The sequence below is a fragment of the Eschrichtius robustus genome, chromosome 20, assembly GCF_028021215.1.
Source record: "Eschrichtius robustus isolate mEscRob2 chromosome 20, mEscRob2.pri, whole genome shotgun sequence".
Lineage (NCBI taxonomy): Eukaryota > Metazoa > Chordata > Mammalia > Artiodactyla > Eschrichtiidae > Eschrichtius > Eschrichtius robustus.
In genome coordinates, this window is record NC_090843.1 from 48,430,549 (window position 1) to 48,443,465 (window position 12,917).

The following is a 12,917-nucleotide window of genomic DNA, read 5'->3' on the forward strand; positions in this document are numbered from 1 at the left end:
TAAATTTAAAAAAAGAAAAGTTGGGTAGGAACAGTTTTAGGAGGTGGGAAGATCAATAGTCCAGACAGGACATAAGTTTGAGACAGCTGTGAGACATCCAAGAGTGTTGTCAGGTAGGCAGTCAGACACGGGAGCCTGGAGCTCGGAGGAGAGGTCTGCATTCAGGTGATACATTTAGGGGTAATATTATATCACCGTTCTTTAATGTTGTATGAAATGACTTAGGAAGAGATAGGGAGTGAAGAGAAGAGGACTAGGAAGAGCTCCAACTTTTAGAGATCAGGTAGAGGAGGAGACCTACTAAAGGTCACCGAGAAGGAGCAGCCAGTGAAATAAGAGGAAAATGAAGAAAGTGTGGATTCAGGACTTCCCTGGGAGTCCAGTGGCTAAGACCTCACTCTTCCACTGCAGGGGGCGTGGGTTCGATCCCTGGTTGGGGAACTAAGTTCCCGCATGCCACCTGGCATGGCCCAAAACAAACAAACAAACAAAAGTGTGATATTACGAATCCCAGAGAGCCCAATGTTTCAAGACAAGAGTAGGAGATTGGGTTGAGTGATGCTGAGTATCTGAGCAAGATGTCCCTATAGAGGTACAAGAAAGGGTCCATATAGAGGTGCTTGGGGTCCTTGATGGGCCATTTCAATGGAGTCAAGAGAGAGAAGTGAAGGCTGGAGTGGCTGGAAGCGTAAAGGGGGGAGGGGGAGGGGAGGAATGGAGGTGATGTGTATAGATGTGTGTAGGTGAAGAGAGAGGGTTGCTGGAGGGAGATGTTAAGGAAAGGTTTTCTAAAGATGTGACATTGCAGTGCACATTTGTGTCAGGATGTGAATGTGTGTGAGTGTGTGGTGCCTTTGTCCCTGTGTGTGTTTGCGTGTGTATGCTTATGCATTGACTGTGTATTTGAGTCTCAAGGAATTTGAAATGGTGGCCTTTTGGCTCAGATCTTTATTTAGCATTATAAATCAATGTTCATATATTTAGAATCCATAGGGCATAGAACTCATTGGTTCTCTGCTTTTTATAGTTGATGAGATTAAAATAAAGCAATGAAGTGACTTCTACGAGGCAGTAGGCAAATTATTGGTATTAGCAGGGCACAGAAACACACCTAAGGAATGTTGTTGGAATACAACACATGTAGTGACCCATAATAATCTTTTAAAACTCCAAACGTCATGCATACGTCGTATAATTTTTAAACAGATGATGTGCATTTCTCATTTTTCAGCTTAGAGGATTAACAGCTATGCTAAACGGTAAGGAGGAGGTCAATAGGAATTTAATTCAATAGGAATTTAAAACTTATCACAAATCCAAACAGGGGACGCATTTCCAATGGGCAAGAATTTACGATGTCATTTTCATCACAGGCCATATATGAGCGCCTTTTTTGTTGGATTGTTTCTCGCATCAATGATATTATTGAGGTCAAGAACTCTGACACCACCATCCACGGGAAGAACACTGTTATTGGTGTCTTGGATATCTACGGCTTTGAAATCTTTGACAACAACAGGTAAACCGGATAAGATACTGAAAACCCTATTGTTTATTTTTTTTATTTGTTTGAGCCTAGTTGATTCCTTTTCTTGCAGCTTTGAACAATTCTGCATCAATTACTGCAATGAGAAGCTCCAGCAGCTGTTTATTCAGCTGGTCCTGAAGCAAGAACAGGAGGAGTACCAGCGGGAAGGGATCCCCTGGAAGCACGTGAGTGGACTCGTACAGACTGTTCACGATAACGTCAACTCTTAGCATCTTGGGTATCTGCTGATCTTCTTGGGTGCTTGAAACACCTAAACCTTAGCTTTCCTTTTTGGGGTATTGAAATATTACAGTTCATTTTCAGGGTTGATAGGTGGGATTTCTCTAATTTGGTCGACTGTCTGGTTGGTGCCCAGAAAAGGCTGAGTTAAAAATCAGTAAACTTATGTTCACTTTACAGCTGATACCACATAGTTTTTTGATTCACATCTGTCTATTAGAGTTTAGCATCATTTATAAGTTATTCAGAGCAGCAACTTATGCCTTCAGTTGGCTGAACTTTGCTCCCAAATTGAGTTTCTTCCCCTTCCTTCTTTCTTTTTTTGCTCTGATTTCTCCTTTTTTCTTCTCCTACTTTGTAAGCCCGGTGGCATTTTATTGTCTTTGGTTAATGAGGTTCATATTCCCTGAAACCCATGCATGAAAACATGTGTATTAACTTTGATTTCCATTTACTTTACTTTGTGTCACACAACAGCTATCACCTCTCTTTTCCTGGCTCTCTGTGAACTTTGTATTTGTCACTAGTCCGATAAGATGCAGCCAGACAGTATGATTGATGCTGGGTGCAATACCACAGATCACAGCTAAAAACATGACAATTAGACCTCCTGCTCACGATAGAAATGGGACCCTGTAATTTTCTTTGAAATTTGTATTTTTAAACAATTTTGAGGACAGACATGAAAAATTCAAAAACTTGAGTTTCCATAAATTTCTGTGTTTATCCTTTTGCCAAATAGTATAGATAATGAAGTCAGTGTTTGTATTTTGATATCCAATGTAAGCAGTAAAAAGCTATTTGAAATGCTGTATTTAAATTACTTTTATATTCCTTCCCATCTTCCTACTTTCCATCTCCTCTCATTCAGAAAAAGGATAATAACTAGCTTTCCTGCTTCAAATTTCTTCTTTGCCTTCCATCCATCGTGTGTTAAATATTAGAATACCATTACAATTTTGTTCAAGTATAGTAGTATGAATTCTATGTATTTGCAAATAAAGCAAAGGGTGTATTATTACTTTTTAATAGGAATACCTACAGTTTTGATTTAAAGAGTGAAGTCTCATCACATATTTAAGATGTAATTCAATTCAATTAAGTTTATATGCAGCTTTCTTAGAGTGAATCTGTTGCATAACATAATACACAACTATAACTAGGGCTTAGGTTTTTATAGCAAACTTAATCATAAAACTTGTTATTCAGATGTGGTTCAGAGATACTGGTCCAAAATATCCTTTAACAATCAGAATATCAAATTCCACAGGCATAGTTGATAAAGGGAAAAGTCAACAATTGCAGGAGACTATTTCAAACATCTGAAAAAGGAGCAAAAGCCCTTTAAAACAATTCTTAGTGAAATAAACCAAGAAAAATGTGACCTAGAGGTAACAGAAAGCTCACTCCAAAATAATAGTTACTGAATACAGCCCGGGTCCCCAAATTAGAATCTCCATTCTGGGCAAGTATTTCCTTTAAAAACTCCAAACTTTAGAACATAGTGATTAATTTAAAAAAATTTTTTATTATGGAAAATTTCAAGCATACGTAAGAGCAGAGATCACAATATAATAAACTCATTGTACCCATCACTCAGCTTTAATAGTTATCAGTGAATTGCCAGTCTTGTGTCATCTGTACCCGACCCACCCCCAGATTATTTTGAAGCAAATATCAGACATCACATTATTTCATCTGTAAATATTTCAGTGTGTTTCGCTAAAAGATAAAGACTTTTATAAGAAACCATAGCCACGACACCATTATCACACCTAAAAAATTAACAGTAATTCCTTAATGTCATCAAATATGCAGCCAGTGTTCACATTTCACATTTCCTCAGTTGTCTTAGAGTTTTTGGTTTTGCTTTTACAGTTTGTTTGAATTTAGATCCAAATAAGTTACTTACGTTGTGATTGGTTGATAGGCCTCTTGAACATCCATTGATATTCTCCTCTCTCCTCTCTCTCTCTATTTTCCTTGCAATCTTTTGTTGAGAGAATGAGTCATTTGTTCTTTAGAGTTTCCCACTGTCTGGATTTTGCTGATGGGGTTCCTGAGGTGTCACCTAATCTGTTTCTCTGTTCTTTATATGTCCTGTACATTGGTTATTAGATCTAGAGTCTTGACTGGTGTCAGGATCACCGTCTACTTCATAGGTGGTATGTGAACTTCCACCAAGAGATTCATAATGTCTTGTCTCCCTAATTGATTCGCCTTTACATGATTTTGGTGCCGTAGTTTGCAAGTCATCTTTAGGTGCTGAGAACTTGACTCTATTTGGCACAAAGCTGCTCTATTTGGAGTGAGGATGGGAGGCCCAGAGCCCTGTGCCCCTGAGCCATCCCCTCTCATCTCTCTTTGTCCCTTGCATCCACTAAGAAACCTCCTGGGAATACCAGGCTGCCGGAAGAACCTAGTTTGAAAACCACGACTGTAAGCAATGTTTGAAGCAACAATAAACTGTGAACCAGAAGCTACTGGACTCTTCAGCAAAGGCTAATGACTTTTAGTTAGACAGTTGGAATTTGGGGAACTTAATTCTTTTGTTCTTGGCACAGAAGACTTAATCTGTAATTCCATAGTCACAGAGTCTACGATTTCAGCTGTTAATTACTACAGAGTTCCTGCTTTTTGAATATTTTAAGGATATTTTTTCCAAAGATAGAAATAACTTTTCTCCATAATGAGAAATGTAATAAGTGCCCACAATAAAAGTAAATACTTAGACCAGGGCTTCTCCATCTCTGTACTAACATTTTAGACCAGATAACTGTTGTGAGTCTGTCCTGTGCTTTGTAGGATGTTTAGTAGTATCCCTGGCCTCTTCCCACTGGATGCCAGTAGCATTCTACTAGTCATGACCACCTAAAATGTCTCCAGACATTGCCAAATGCCCCTGGGGGGCAAAGTCACCCTCTGTTGAGAATCACTGATTTAGACAAACCAGAAAAGTACAAAAAACAAAGAAAAAACCCACCCAGTTTGCAGACTTTCAGTCCATGGAATACAGAGGAGGACTTGGAAGACTAGGGATGGAGCTGAAAGCCACAGACAGATAGCTGGCATGAGCCCTTGGATTTTTTTTTTTTAAGTAAATTTATTTATTTATTTATATTTATTTTTGGCTGTGTTGGGTCTTCGTTTCTGTGCAAGGGCTTTCTCTAGTTGCGGCAAGTGGGGGCCACTCTTCATCGCGGTGCGCGGGCCTCTCACTGTCGCAGCCTCTCTTTGCGGAGCACAGGCTCCAGACGCGCAGGCTCAGTCAGTAGCCGTGGCTCACGGGCTCAGTTGCTCCGCGGCATGTGGGATCCTCCCAGACCAGGGCTCGAACCCGTGTCCACTGTATTGGCAGGCAGATTCTCAACCACTGCGCCACCAGGGAAGCCCGAGCCCTTGGATTTTAAATAGCATTGAACAGGGATCCATGAGACACAGTAATACTCTATTGTGAGTGTGTCGATCTTACAGAAGGTAGTGGGGACACCTCGCAGTTCAGGTACCTCCTAAATGAGGTGGGACACATCAACACACAACATTAAAATGTGTAAGCTGCCCGTCTTCAAAGGAGGTACTACAGCTTTCCTGAGTCAGGCCCATGTGTGCTTTCTGTGTGTGTGGTGATATGTATGCTGCAGGCTATCAGAATAGACAGGTGTAGAAGAGGATTATTACACAAACCTTGTGTGTGCTGAAGTGGCTAAAGAGCCTGCAGTTATTTACAACTTTATTCGGCCTTGTGGAAGCAAATGAAAAGCTTATTCTTATCCTTTACGGATACTTATATCTCAGAATTAAATTTTTTATATTGTACCCTGGAAACCTCTGTTAGACCCATATATGCTTTTTAACTTTTGGAAAACTGAAGGAGATACTCTTTGGGATTTTTAGTCAGCCAGGGCCGTGTAACTAAAAATGCAAGTTCTCGGAAACACCTTAACTCCATCAAGTTCAATATCAATGAATACTTCAAGGTTATTTGTTGGTACTTAGTGGAATCTGGGTCTTGCGGTTAACAGCCAACAGATTGAGGGATTGAGGGTCTGACGAATAAGGTTAGGTGCAGGATATGAAGACAGGATTAAAACAAGAGTTAGCGAAGGGAGAAACATTATCTACTTTATAATTTTTGCCTGGAGCTGTACTCATTTAAGGCAAAATGTTTTATGATAAAAAGTCCGCAAATACATTTTTTAAATAAATGTATTTATTTGTTTGTTTTTATTTTTGGCTGTGTTGGGTCTTCGTTGCTGGGCACGGGCTTTCTCTTGGGGCGAGCGGGGGCTACTCTTCCTTGCGGTGCGCGGGCTTCTCATTGTCATGGCTTCTCTTGTTGCAGAGCACGGCTCTAGATGCACGGGCTCAGTAGTTGTGGCTCGTGGGCTCTAGAGCACAGGCTCAGTAGTTGTGGCGCACGCGCTTAGTTGCTCCCCGACATGTGGGATCTTCCCAGACCAGGGCTCGAACCCGTGTCCCCTGCATTGGCAGGCGGATTCTTAACCACTACGCCACCAGGGAAGCCCCACAAATACATTTTTTTAAAAAACCTCTGTTAGAATGTGTGCTCCTTTTAGCGTTATACCTCATTAGTGTTATTCACCTCTTTGACACCAAAGTGACTTAAATTCCTGATACCTATGGAGGCATTGCTGTTGCACGTGTTCCTGGTTTCCATTGCCTTTGGAATTGCCGCTTTGCTGTGTCCTGCAGATCGATTACTTCAACAATCAGATCATCGTGGACCTCGTGGAACAGCAACACAAGGGCATCATCGCCATCCTGGATGACGCCTGCATGAATGTCGGCAAAGTCACCGATGAGATGTTCCTGGAAGCACTTAACAGTAAACTGGGCAAACATGGTCATTTTTCCAGCCGAAAGGTAGTGTGTATAATGAGAACTTCCTCTCATTTTGATCATTAAGAGTTTCCTCATTGTTGGACAGAATTCAATGACTTTATATGTTGGGTTGAAAGAATGTCCACTCAAGTGAGAGAGACCATAAACATCCATGAGATGATTTATTGCTGTGGCTAAATTCTGCCTTTCTGGTTTGTAGGATGACGAGATTGATAGAAATCACAGTGTCCAGGAGAGGGAGCTCTAGACTATTCCATTTGCTAGAAATAGGAAAAATGAACATGATGCTTTAGAAAGCATGATGTCATTTATAACCAATAGGTACAGAGTCCTTGTTCATGTGCTAGAATTTTGCTCCTGCATCTGATAATTCTGGCACTGAAAATAGCTTTTGTCCTTGACTTTCTACTGTAATCCTCAGTTATAAAAATCTAGTATGCGTTCTCTGCTGTAGTTCTTCCGACTATGTGACTTTCTTGAAAACAGAGAAATTCTAGCTGAAATCCTAGTGTTACAAGGAAACTCATTCCTTAAATGAATGGTGATCCTTCTTAAGTCCCTATTTTTCACATTCTAAAAATGTTATAAGCAGATCATATCTCCATGATAGTTGGTGGCAGTCGTGGTTATCCGACATTTGTGCTGTGCCTAGCATATAGTATGTTTGCCATAATATTTGTCATAGAAGAGACACGCCGTCATCCCTAGGTGTTCCCTACAAATGTAGGCTTGTCTAGCAACCATAAGCTGAAGGAAAAACAGGCCGCATTCTTCTTCACTTCCAGAAGGAAAGGGGCCAACATTTCTGCTCCTCCATAATTCCATATAAATCTATGACCCACTGCCACTTTTTAGCATGAATAAATCTGTATTCTGACTTTGTCCCTTCTGAAATTATGTAATCAGAACAGTAAGATTCCCCAATTAACTGGAGACAGCACAAATCATCAAGAAATATATTACTGGCTGATATTTATTTTAGACTAGTTTATTTCTAAAATATCCTCCTTGGTCTATTACTGAGGACTAACTTGCAGCCTGCTGTAAGTCGGCTTTCAGATGCTACAGTCTGATCTTTGACATTAGGGGTCTAGCTAGGGTTATTCCTTCAGTCATTTCCTATTTATAACACAAATACTTCAGTGCCTCTCATTTTCCATGTACAATCCTGGGTGCTGGGGACAGAGCAGCGAGCCAAGTTAGAAGCCCCGTAAATAATTTACAGAGGTGCTTTGAAAGACGGCATGATTACAGGGCAAACGTCCTGTCTCTGAGGGGTTGGGTATAAATGTCCTTTATAATCTCAGTTCAGGTTTTGGAGACTCTCCTGGCATTGGTAGACAATCTGTGTTTGTCCAATTCAGTTGAATTGGTCACAATCATACCAAATAGAGCTTATGAAATATTGAATTCCAGACTAAAACAGGCAAGGCTCCACTTTGTTTAAATAAATAACTGTGATTCTCATGTGAGAAATCACTTCATTTTGTTATGTTTCACCTTGGCCATTTATACACTCGAATTTATCAACCGAATATTTTGAAATATAATTTCATATTTACAGTAGAAACTGTACGTATGGTACTTTTAAGCAGCTGCTACTGACTTGATAGGAAATGCTAAATAGTAATTTATCTGTGGAGGTGGAATTGTTTTTTTCTTTCCTTTCTTTTCTTTTTTTTTTAATGTGGGAGCCCAGGTTTTCCCAACTCTCAGACCAGGTGGTTCCTTTCTCCCTCAGCATCCTCCCCCAGACAAATCCCGAGATGGAAATTTTTTGTGTGTTCTTTTCTGGAATTTTTGCCTAATGAAGGAAAGAAATGAAATAACCAAGCTGTCAGGATATTTTCATCACTATGAGTCTTTCTGTTAAATAAATGCTATTATTCTGTATGTTAAAGCAGGCATTATCATTGCTATTGGTTATTAATGATTAGCTAGAGTTATTGGCAGGCTAAATAAGAAGTTTCTGGCTTGTGCTTATTTAGGGGCTAAATTGTTTCTCATGCCTTAAAGTTATCATGGAGAGGCAGGCAGATGATCCAAAAAACCATAAGATAACTGTGTAAAATATTATTAACATATAAAGTTGAATGATAAATACATAACTTGTATTATTTTTTTATAAAGTAAAGAAAAATCTAAAAACTTCTGTGTTTAGATCAGTTAAGACTTTGCAGTATCCAAATGTAAGAATATTCAATTATAATAGTATAGATATCTCTTGAGTCCTTTTCCTTTGGGCATTTTGTAAGTAAAAGGGTTTTGTAAAAGTGGTTAATGAGAGAGAGAGAAGAAAAGAGGAATTAAATATTTTGGCGACCCTGCTGAATGTTAGACACTTTGGTCTCCATAGTTCATTTAACCTCCAGACCAACTCTCTGAAATAAGTGATTACTAAAGGAAACAGAACAAGTAGATGGTAGAGCCAAGATTGGAACCTCAGAAGTCTGACACTAGCTTCCTATAATTATTCATTTGTTGAATTAATAGACTAATTATTCCTTTAATAATCTAGACATCCACATAGAACCCACCAACCTGGTTGGGGTTGTTTGCTGTCTAACACTACAAGTCAAGTGGTGTTTGTATGTAACTGCACTCAATGCTTATGGATTCTTAGACGTCTGCTTTTGAATCTGTAGGATATCAAGTGATCCTTCACAGGGCGGTCAAAGAATCTAGGTGCTACTGTAATAAGGAAATTGCAGAAAGTTATAGAGACCCAGGGCTGTATAAAAACTGCCTTCCCATAAAGTGCCTCTTCAGTGAGAAACAGCTGCAGAAGGTTGATCTGTGAAGCGATAGACCTGGAGTCCCGGCTTAGCAGAAGACAGGTGAGCCAGGTTGTTGTGTACATAGGAGAGTACAGACATTGCATTCAGTCCCAAGAATCCTTCCCAGAGCTACCACTTACCAGCTGGACCTTGGGCCAGTTACCTAATGTCTTTGAGCCTTAGTTTCCATGTATGTAAAAGAGAGCCCATAATACTTAGTCTAGATGTCAGTTGTGAGTATTGAATAAGATGTCCATGCCTAGGAGATAGCAAACCCTCAATATGGTCCTCCTTAAGTGGGACATGGAGGAGAAAGAGACTCTATCAGTCAAGGTAGGCTGGACTGTGTTAAGATAGCAACCAAGATTTAAGTGTCATAGACAATAGAAGTCTGTTTCCCTCCCAGGGACCCAGACTTCTTCCATCTTCTGGCTCTTCCAGCCCCTGGGGACTATCCTTCTCTGCATCCAACTAGTGGGAGGTGAAAAGAAAGTACAGAGGAGAATCACCCACTTCTTACCAGCTTTGGCCTTGAACAGCCTCACCTCACTTGCACTCACCTTCCATCATCCAGAACTTGGTCACTCGGCCAAGAAATGAAGTCTGACTATGTGGACTTCTGGTGAAAGTTCTCAGTCTTTACCACATTCGCCAAATTAAATCAAGCCCCACTCACTGTGATTTCCTTCATAATGATATCGTGATTTGTGACATGATTATCCTCTCCTATTAAGTTGAAATATATTTTTAGGAAAGAGAGAATGTCTGTTTTCAAGATCATCCCCTTCTTGATTTCTTAGCTCTGCGCCTCGGACAAAATCCTGGAGTTTGATCGAGATTTTCGAATTCGACATTATGCAGGTGACGTGGTGTGAGTATCTTACTTTGGTACCTGATGTGATGATTTGCATGCAGCCTCACTTCAGAAAATATAATCGAGGAAAATGGAAATTGTTTTTATATTCATTTGCATTTTCCAGCCATTTCATATGCCAGTATATTTTAATTTATTCACTTAAAACATTGGCATAGCTTCATTCATCCCTTGCTTTTCAAACATTTATTGAAGACACACCACGTGACCATACACAGTTCCTGGCATTGTTGGCACTCAGTCAAAATCAGCTGATGGTTAAATAAACCATGGAAGTATGTTAAGAACTGGGATAGAAAGATGGGTAATATGGGCCGTGCCCTGGAGAAGCTAACAGTTTAGTGGAGGATACAGGCAGAATACATGATAAGTCGTTATAATGGAGAACGGAAAGGGTTAACTTGGAGACACGCAAGGCATTATGGGAACACTGAGGAGGAGTAATTAACCCAGAGTGAGGAGTGTGGCCAAGCCTTGTAGGAAGTGATGTCCCAGCTGAGTCCTGGAAGTAAAAGAGGCTTAGTCAGAAGACAGAATTAGGAAGAGAAGAGTAAGAGAGGGCATTCCAAGCAGAAGAGATAGCAGGCCTGCAGGCCCAGAGGTGAAAGTCACCATTGTACATAAAGAACTACTAGTGGTTGGGTAACTATATGAGCAAAAACCGGTTTACCATATGAATTTTCAAGTGTTATTTGAAAAAGTGAAATTCTCACAAGCTACATTTTCTGGTTATAATACAAGAAAAGTAGAATTGGGGAAGAAAATGAAACTAAAAAAATTTAAAAAATACCTTAGTATTTTTGTTTCCTAGGGCTGCTGTAACAAATGACCACAAATTGGTGGCGTAAAACAGTAGAAACTTATTCTTTCACAGTTCTGGAGGCCAGAAGTCAGAAATCTAGGAGCCGGCAGGGCCACACTCTGGAGGCTTTAGAGGAGGATTGTTCCTTGCTCTCTCCAGCGTCTGGTGGCTGCCAGCCTTCCTTGGTTTGCGGCTGCATCACTCCAGTCTCTGCCTCTGTGGTCACACTGCCTCTTCCTCTTCAGGGTGTCTGTATTAAATCTGCCTCTGTCTTAAAACTACACTTGTGATGGCATTTAAGGCCCACCTGAATAATACGGGATGAATTTCTTTTCCCAAGATCCTTAACATAATCACATCTTTTACCATGTAAGGCAACATTCGCAGGTTCCAGGGAATTTGACATGGTTGTCTTTCAAAGGTGGCATTTTTCAGTCTGCTACGCTTACTATGTTTTGCCCACCCAACACTGCTTACTATCTTGTTTTTGTTTGAAGTCCCCTCTTTTCCTTTCTGCTTATTTTTTACATTAGGAATCCTATTCATGTAACCCATTACAGGAAGAAATTAAACAACAACAGAAAGCAAATGATCGTCTCTATAAATGCCAAAAAGACATTTGAGGAAATTTTAATAGCTGTTCCTGATGTGAATTAAAACTCTAGAATCATAAAATAATATGGCTCAAAATTATCACACACACCCCACCTCTGTCAAACTAGCTGTTAGTGCTGGGATGGCACCATTATCCACTTTTTCTGGTGCTATTTCCAGGTTCCAGAATACTGAAGAGGGAAGATCCAGTACCATGCAGATATCTGCCTCTGAAAATCCAGGCCTCACTTACAGAGAGTACTTTTTATACAGCCCAGATTGGCAATAACTGCAGAGCTGGACAGAGGCCTTAGAGAACATGCAGGGCATGAAGAAATTTATGCAGAGTGTGTAAAATTCTTACCCAAGGTCACACAGCAAGCTGACGGAATAGCGGAGACAATAACTAGGTTTTCAGACTCGCGGTCCAGAAAGCTAGCCGGCCCCATAGCGGAATATTTGATGCCTCAGACTTCCCCTCCTCGTCTTAAGCTCTTCAACCCTTTTTCAGATTTTTGCTGGGTATCTTCTGTGTGCACAATACTTTATAAAGTATGTTCCCTGCCCACAAAGAGCCTTCCATGCATACATACATACATATGTGGTTGTGTGCATGTATTTATTAACACACACTCCCATATATATATATACACATACACACATTTATATACATACACTGATACAACAAAAGATGGTTGAAAATAATTGCCATATGAGTAATAATGTGTTGCCAGAATTCAGAATAAGCAAATGATATAATACTTCTAACTGTGTGTGATAAACCCAGGAAGGCAGATGCTGGTCCTTGGGTGCTAGGAATTATTTTTATAGGAAAAAGTGGGAAGAAGGCTAAAAATATTTAGGAAGTAGTAACTAGACCCATTTGACTGGAGTGTATCCTTTGGTGGCATAGAGAAGGAGAAACGCCTAGAAAAGTAGATTGAGATCAAATCACAATGAGTCTTAAAGGCCAAAATAAGGAGTTTGAAGTTTGAATTGTATGGGTCTAATGATAGATTAAGAGTCAGGTGACTTCAAGGGCTCAGTCAGAAGAGACTTGAAGGTATTAGGAAGAAGACTGAGGTTGGAGGAGGCAAGGAAATAATTTTGGACCTGACGGCCTTAAAGTATGCCCACGGGCAGCACAGCCTGAAGGAACGTCCTTGCAGAATTAAACATGTAAGGCTGGAACATCGGTGGAGGGGTCAGGGTTAGGTGCGATTGTCAAGGAAGACAATA

At 40.2% G+C, this 12,917-nt stretch overlaps 1 protein-coding gene across 1 annotated transcript in view; it reads left to right on the plus strand.

The window, feature by feature from the left end:
- Nucleotides 1-12,917, plus strand: part of MYO1D (myosin ID) — a 348,817-nt gene that overhangs the window by 117,818 nt on the left and 218,082 nt on the right. The window contains exons 9-12 of the mRNA XM_068530137.1: nucleotides 1,374-1,519; nucleotides 1,599-1,713; nucleotides 6,482-6,652; nucleotides 10,209-10,279. Of these exons, the coding sequence (XP_068386238.1) occupies nucleotides 1,374-1,519; nucleotides 1,599-1,713; nucleotides 6,482-6,652; nucleotides 10,209-10,279 (503 nt within the window). The remainder of the gene's footprint in view (nucleotides 1-1,373; nucleotides 1,520-1,598; nucleotides 1,714-6,481; nucleotides 6,653-10,208; nucleotides 10,280-12,917) is intronic.